Source organism: Leptosomus discolor, chromosome 2 (assembly GCF_034619465.1).
Source record: "Leptosomus discolor isolate bLepDis1 chromosome 2, bLepDis1.hap2, whole genome shotgun sequence".
Lineage (NCBI taxonomy): Eukaryota > Metazoa > Chordata > Aves > Leptosomiformes > Leptosomidae > Leptosomus > Leptosomus discolor.
Genome location: NC_141392.1, coordinates 25,952,613 through 25,960,968, shown reverse-complemented (window position 1 = coordinate 25,960,968; position 8,356 = coordinate 25,952,613). Strand labels below are relative to the sequence as shown.

Below are 8,356 nucleotides of genomic sequence, written 5' to 3'. Positions count from 1 at the left end.
ATCTTTCTTTCTGAAATTATTACTGCTATGTTAGCTTTCTTTGATGGAAGGCAAATATTTCTGCTTTCCCTCGGAAGTTATTATCAGATGGAAGGAATAAATCACAAAGGAAATTTTTGCATCAAAGCTGCTGAAGCCAGTTGTTGTGTGGAATTCGGCGAATACTTACTTCTGTGGCATAGCAGCAAAAGCTGTTTGATCCAAATGTGATGGCAGTTTGGAAAGACAGTTACAGAATCATTAGTTCAGGCTTTCAGCTGTTTAACTGATTTATTTTCTAGCACGTAGCTAGTGGATTAATGAAGTAGCAAGCAGCTTGTAAATCCCTGGCCCTGTGGAACTTACCTCTGATTCTCATAACCATGACTGAAACTTAGAGAAACTATGCTTTGATTAGCAGTTTTCACACATGGATCATGTTTGCCCAGTCTTACAGCTTATTCCTTGATTTGTGTGTTACCCTGTTTGAATCTGGTAGTTTGGGTAGCTAAGTTTAAATTTAAATACTTCATATTATGTAAAACTATTTGAGTGTAGTTGCTGTGCCAAATAATTGAATATAGATTGGTACCAACTTTCTTGCAGTAATAGCAATATTTCCTCTGGGATCCATAATTATACCATGGGACCTTGTAGGGTTTATTTCCTCAAAACTTTCAGTTAGATCGGAAGAGTTCTGTGCAGAGCGTTGCTGTCTAGGTTTTACTGCTGTGGCGAGCTTCTTCAGTCTCTCCAGCAATGCAAAAGGGCTGTGAAGTCACTTTAATCATGCTTCTAAGGATTTCTAAAGGGCAGTTACAACAAGGTCTATTCCATCCTCTTCTCTCTGGGACAAGAAGTGTTCCCAGCTCTGGCTGAGCTGAAGCATTGGTGTTTTACAGCTATGGGATCAAGGAGAACTGGGGCTCTGACTGGCTGAAAAGGGTCTTGCAATCCTGGAGGGAGGAGGAATAGGCCTTGTGACTGGCAGCCTTTCTCCCCCAAGATGGTGGTATACCCATTGAAAAAGGTGGCGGTAAGTATGTGGTACATGGCATCACCCTTTTCCTCCTGTGTCACTGGGACAGTGGGTTGATCTAGTCTTTATTTTTCCATGTATGGCAATTCTTTTCAGGTGAAATCATTTTAGGATCCCCAAAGTATTAGCTCCTAGACTGCAGTCTGCTTTAATGACAGCATCTCTTAGCCAAGGAGCAAGAATTGCAGGGCAAGGTACCATTATAAATTAAATAGTTCTGCCAATTTGAGTTTATCCTTGAGATTTAATACCTGTTCCCAAAACGAAGTAAGTGTCTCGGGCCTTGCACAGAATCATACCATTGTTAGTAACAGTAGTCTGAGGCTCTCTAAAGACCTTCTTGTAACCCTACGGAGCAAAATTTATACTGCAAGTCCTTTGTATGGATTGCTTTCTTTCACTGTGCTCCAGGGGTGCAGGCAACAGGTTTCAAGATTGCACCCTGCTGATATTTTTCCAATTACATGTGGTATAAATATAGACTTCCAGGTGTAGTAGTATGGAAGGAGGTATTAAAAAAACCTGTCAGATTCCTGAAATCTCCAAACTAAAGGAGTTTAAATATTTTAGAATAAGAACTTAAGAATGGTTTTCTTGATTAAGCTGTATTAATTGCTCTTCTGTGGTGTAAACCGTATTCCTGCATTTCAATGTTTAGTGTCAGTGTGTTTGCATGCTACTGATGTTTACTTTTGTCACTTTTCCCATCAAGTAAGAGCAGCTACAATCTGAAATCTTGACATATCCTCCCTGTCATCTTTAGCTAGTAGAACATATTGCAGTGTAGGGAATTGCTTGGTTATGACCTTAAAATCAATTATTTGAGTGAGTAGTACTACCCTGAGATTGTTTGAGGTAAAAGTGTGTGTAAAATAGTGGGTTTAGAGATAAAGCGGTTGGTACATGGCTTCAAGTAGTTAATTTTAAATGATACATGAGTGTTTTCATGGATTCTGAGTGTTTTGTATCATATTTGGAGATCTCACAATAGTTGCACTGCGTGGTTTATGTAGAATCAAATTATATCCACTTTTATAGTGGAAACTACCAGCAATGAGCGTGACCCCTTTCTTCCAGCTGATATTAAAAATGTTCTTTGATATGATGGGGATTATGCAAATACTGTGATTTTTGTAAAAGCTTGAAAATATGTGAGATGTTCTGCTGCTCTGGCTGAGAAAATATATTATTTAACATAAGAAACTATGCCTTGCACCGTTAAGAGAGTTGGTTGGCTTGAATGCATTTGAATTCTTTATCATGACAGTTTGTGCTACTAATGAGGTGCTATTGGGAGTGAAAGCCATTTTGAAGACTTGCTTCATCAGCCATTTTACATGGTAATGAATCTTCTTAAAGCTTGGGGCCACACAACTTGCCTTTCCTTAGCTCTCATTGAATGAGAACCCTCACTCCAGCAGAAGCTGCAATTACAGAGCTTTGCTTGAAGTGACTCTGCTGTATTGTACACTTATCTTGTGGGTGTGGAGTGGGAAGAAAAGCACTTTAGGGAGGAAAATGCATACATTCTTTCATTCTAAAGTTGCTTGGAACAGGGTTTTCCAACTGCTTAACTTTGAAGCAAATGAAGGAAAAAATACTTGCAGTATGAATTATATACATATCGTGCAGTATCGTCCAAGCCATACCATGCCATCTTTTCTCCCAAACCCAAAACCTCTTGGCTTGTGCTCTCATATGGCACATCCAACATGTGTGGGTTCATATCCAAATAAACCCGGTTCATTTCCCTTCTCAGTAATGCCTTCCTCTCCCAGCTGTTTCCCCAAGGAGGGTTGCACAATGCAATAATGTGGCAGAAAGTGGTCCCAAAAGAAAAGCATTTTCCTTACACCTCCAGTCGGAACACCATGTGAAGAACAGCTACACATTTAATTTGTCAAGCTTGTCTGATAGGCTGTCACGTCTAAATCTTAAATCAAAATGGCTTTTGGTTTTTGTGGGGTTTGGATTTTTTTTCTTTTCCTCAAACACTAACAGATCTCAGGCTTTGCAAGGCAAGGGATATGTGACAGCTCTGCGTAGCACTGGCACTAGCAAGAGCAGCTCTCGTGAATGTGAAAGGAAAAGATCTTTGGCATTGGTTTAGAGCAGCACCATCACAGTGATCTGTATTGCTCATCTGCTTTAATATTCCCTCTGAATTCACAGACTTGATGACTGAATAACAAAAATGAACACAAGCAGCATCTTGCCTGACAAAAGCAGTACACTGTGCCTGCAAGCACCAGCCTGAGCCTGGCTGTTGTCTTTTCCCTCCAGTGAACATGAACTGCAGTGAGCGTCAGGTCACTCAGCACCAGTCAGAGGCAGGCCACTTTTTCCCCATGTCCCACCTCTGTTCCACTGAAAGTCAATAAATGAATGATGCTGTTTGCATCTATATATAAAAAAATTTTTTAATAAGACAGGTGTGGTGGCTTGGCCCTGGCCAGATGCCACACAGCAGCTTTCCACTTCCAACGATTTCCTACCACATGACAGCATGACAGGATCCATCCGTAAACGAAGCATAATGCCTTTCATCTTCTGATAACTCTTTATATGGTGGTGCCTCTTGGGCACGAGCCATCTCCTCAGGCAATGCTCCAAAAATCTCTCTCTTCTGGCCAGTCCATGACTTCTTCCAGGATTCCTGGACAGCTGGGTTTTCCCAGTCAAGCTCGTTGGGTGATCAGTGCTACCCACTTACTCCATGTAGCACTGGTTGCATGATGCATAGAAGGCGTATCTCCTTTGAGCATCCAGTGTAACACAAGCAATCATGGTGTCAAGAGGAGAGATCCTTCTGTACCAACAACTTCTGAAGCAGCTCGAAAGCCCTCATATGCTGCTAGCATCTCCTTTTCAATTGGGGTGTAGTGGGCTTCTGATCCTCAATATCCTTGGCTCCAAAACCCTAATGGTCAACCTCTGGTTTCTCCTGAAGTTTTCTGCCAGAGGCTCCAGGTGAGACCATGTTCCCCAGCTGCCGTGTAGAGTACATTTTGCACAGTTGGTCCTGTCCGGACAGGCCCAAGAGCTACTGCACGAGCTATTTCCTGTTTGATATGCTCAAAGGCTTGTTGTTGCTCAGAGCCCCACTCAAAACAGTTCTTTCGTGTTACTCGATAGACAGGACTCACAAGCTGACTATAACCTGGAATATGCATTCTCCAGAACCCCACAAGGCCTAGGAAAGCTTGTGTTTCCTTTTTGTTAGCTGGTGGAGACATAGTTGCTATCTTGTTGACCACCTCCGTAGGCACATGACTGCGTCCATCCTGCCATTTTATTCCTAAGAACTGAATCTCCTGTGCAGGTCCCTTAACTTTGTTTTTCTTTATGGCAAAACCAGCTTTCAGAAGAATTTGAATTACCTTTTTTCCTTTCTCAAACACTTCTTCTGCCTTATTGCCCCACACGATGATGTCATTAATGTATTGTAAATGCTCAGGGGCGTCACCCTTTTCCAGTGCAGTTTGTATTAGTCCGTGACAAATGGTAGGGCTGTGCTTCTACCCCTGGGGCAGTCAATTCCAGGTATATTGGATACCCCTCCATGTGAAAGCAAACTGTGGCCTGCGTTCTGCTTCAAAGGAATTGAGAAAAACACATTGGCAATATCGATCATAGCATACTACTTTGCTGCCTTCGACTCCAGTTCATATTGGAGCTCTAGCATATCTGGTACAGCAGCATTCAATGGTGGCGTCACTTTGTTCAGGCCACGATAGTCTACTGCTAACCTCCACCCTCCGTCAGACTTTCGCACTGGCCATATGGGGCTATTAAAAGGCAAATGAGTCTTGCTGGTGACTCCTTGTCTCTCTAGTTGATGAATCAACTCACGGATGGCGGCCAAGGAGTCAGTTGGTGTGATATTGCTGTCGGTGCACTGTCCTGGTAGCAAATGGCACCTGCTGTTCTTCAACTTGCAGCAATCCCACAACGAATGGTTCCTCCAAGAGGCCAGGCAGGGTAGATAGCTGTTTGATCTTCTCAGTGTTCACAGTGGCTACACCAAAAGCCTATCGATATCCCTTTGGGTCCTTGAAATACCCTCTCTTGAGGTAATCTATACCAAGGATACAAGGGGCCTCTGGGCCAGTCACAATGGGGTGCTTTTCCCATTTGTCCTGTTAGGCTCACCTTAGCCTCCAATACAGATAATTCTTGGCATCCCCCTGTCACTCCTGAGATCCAGATGGGTTCTGTGCCCCTATATCCTGAAGGCACCAGCGTACACGGTGCACCAGTATCTACCAAAGCTTTATACTTCTGTGGGTCTGATATTCCAGGCCATCAGATCCACACAGTCCAGTATATCCGGTCATCCCTTTCCTTCTCTTGGCCGAAGGCAGGGACCCTCTATTCCTGTTCCTCATCAGAATATTTGCTGTCTGACCTTTGCAGTGCCAGACCAGAAGTTCCCTCACCAGGATCAAAGGAGGTGGTCTCAGTTCTTTGATGTTTGGGAGATTGTTGATTGCCTTCTTGTGTCTTTGCAGAAACTACGCTGACAGCCTTCTTGGGTGATCGCCTTCTTAACAAGTGCCTTCCCTTTCAGTTCACGTACATGAGCTTCCAGCTTGGAGGTGGGTTCACCATCCCACTTCCTCATGTCCTCTCCCTGGTCGTGCAGGAAAAACCAGAGTGCACCACGTGGCGTACGTCTAGGGCTTCCTTTCCCTCTGACTGGCGCAGGAGAGGACTGTCTTCTTGAGGCACCCTTGACAGCTAAAGTGCTGTCCCGTAAGTATGGGGTACACAGATTTTCTTCAAAGTTTTGGAGCCAAGCAGATACTCTTTCTGCAGTCAGTGTATCTGTATCTGGGTAATACATTGAAGCCAAGCTGCTAGAATATGACACAGGGGCACTTTGAACCACCTTCATCCACGTGGCCAGTGTGCACAGGACATCCTCTGGATCTTTGGGGACTTCATCTTTGTCCCGATTGCTGTAGATGATTTCCAGCTCCGCTAGTTCTCTCAGGTACTGGATGCTTTCATCTGCAGTAGTCCACTTTCCTGGTGAGTTTGCAAGATCTTCCTTGAATGGATATCTTGCCTTTACACTTGAGAGCAGCTGTCTCCAGAGACTGCAAATTGCTGTCTCTTTTCCAATTCCTCTCTCAATTCCCCAGTCTCTAGCAAGGGATCCCAGCTGTTGGGCTTCCCTACCTTCCAGCTGTTGACTGGCAGCCCCGTTATCCCAGCATCGGAGCATCCAGGCAGCAATACGCTCACCTGGCTGGCGGCTGTAATCTTTCTGCATGTCTCGAAGTTCTGATGAGGTTAAGGACCAAGTAGTTTCTGCTTCCTGTTTGATTTCTCTTACGTCTTCCTCCAGTTCCTTGTTGAAGGACCGGCTTCTTGATCAGATACTTCTTCCTCCTTTGTTAATCGAGGATGTGGACCTGTCAATTTTCTTATCCACTGTTTCTTCTTCACTACTGGGGCAATTACTGCAGTCGTTGTTTGGGTTCCTATCTCAGCCATGGTGTCCTCAGATGTAGTTTGGGTCCCTGCCTCAGCCACAGTCCTCTGAGAGTATTGACTTGTGGCTCGATAGGCACAGGCCAGGCCCCAGTACAGAGCTAGAAGCTGCTGGTTTTCATTGGGGTAGGTAAGGCACCCTTCTATCAGGTGGTGTGTTAGTTTGCCAGGATCGCTTGCCTGTTCAGGTGTGAAGTCTCAGGTTATGGGAGGTGATAACTGTCCTAAGAATCTGCCCAAATCCTTCCACACACCCTGCCACCCAGGGACCGGCTGCCTCAGGGCACTTTTCAGTGTTGCCTGACCCAAAAGCTGTCTTCCCTTGTACCAGGACGATGCCAGATTCCACAGAACTCCTACTGTGCTGAAAGTATTAAGTAGTATTAAACAACACGCATAACGGTGAACGAGAACCTCGGGAGCCTGCGTAAGAAAATCATCCACGCCAATCCTGGGTAGGGAGAGGGAGATGAGTTCTCTCATCTTCTCCACGATACAGCTCCCGAAGCACAACAAGGCCATCAATACCAGGCAAGAGCACACTGCTATTGTTTGTGCTACCATGTTCCCAAGCGGAGCAAAATAGAGATAAGCACTGCAACTAACAAACTCCGTGACCTGCACAGGAGTTTGCCACTTAATAGCTACTACAGCTACAGCACACGTAATACAAAACTGCCATTATTGGGCCCCATGTTGAGCGCCAAAAAGACTGTGGTGGTTTGGTCCCGGCCAGATGCCAGGTGCCCACCAAAGCCACTCTATCACTCTCACAGGGGAGAGAAATATAACAGCAGGCACGTGGGTCAGATAAAGACAGTTTAATGAAGCAAATAGCCATGCACTGAAGCAAAAGCAAAACAAAAGATCTTATTCTCTACTTCCCATCAGCAGGCGATGTCCAGCCACTTCCTGGGAAGTAGGGCTCTGGTACAAGTAGCTGTTGCTCCGGGCAACAAATGTGAATTTGTCCCCCCCCTTCCCATTTTCCCCAGCTTATATTGCTAAGCAGACGTCATGTGCTATGGAATGTCCCTTTGGTCAGTGTGGGTCAGCTGTCCTGGCTATATCCCCTCCCAAGTTTTTACCCACCCCCAGCCTACTGGTGAAATGTTGGGGAAACAGCCTTGATGCAGTATGAGTCCTACTCAGCAGTAGTCAAAACACTGGTGTGTTATCTAGCTACCACTGCACAGCACGATGAGGGCTGCGTGTCAGGCAAACCCATTACAATAGGACACAGTTTTCAGTGCATTTTTGTCTTGAGAGTGGAACAACTATTTGTTGAGCTCACCTTGTGATGTGATTTGCAGGCTGATTCACTTGCTTCTATTTCTACATAAATGATGTGAATGAACTACCTGGTATAATCAAGGCTCGGAGCACAGATGTCCAGACTAAAGAGGCCTTCAGGGTTATTGCAGCTGAGCTGTAGCATTCAGAGGGTGTTGTAGCATTCAGAGGGTGTTGTAGCATTCAGAGGGTGTTGTAGCATTCAGAGGGTGTTGTGCTGTGTCAGCACCTGAGATTTTTGTTATCAGCTGGTGTTATTTGATTCAGCTACGTTTATTTCACCAGGACTTTACAGGTGTCTGCAAACCACTACCCGGCCTTAGATGTTAAACAAAAAAATCTGTCTTCTGACCAAGGTGTGCTGCTGAAATATCTCTTCTTTTTTTTTTTTTTTTTATCTCCTATTTCTAGTTTCAAGGGTTTTTTTCCTTACGAAATCTCATCATAAATTCTTTCTCTGCCCTTCTGCCTTTCCATGAACAGCAGGAGCTTTATTTTTAATTTTTAAAGGCAGCTATCACATTGCCTATATGGAAATTAATTAAA

At 44.5% G+C, this 8,356-nt stretch overlaps 1 protein-coding gene across 1 annotated transcript; it reads right to left on the bottom strand.

The window, feature by feature from the left end:
* Positions 1 to 5,389: 5,389 nt before the first annotated feature.
* LOC147415943 (uncharacterized) lies at positions 5,390 to 7,081 on the bottom strand. Its single transcript, XM_086460382.1, is given in 3 exon segments — positions 5,390 to 5,557; positions 5,559 to 6,368; positions 6,371 to 7,081. Coding segments are annotated over 3 exon segments (1,689 nt in total).
* Between the last annotated feature and the right edge of the window lie 1,275 nt (positions 7,082 to 8,356).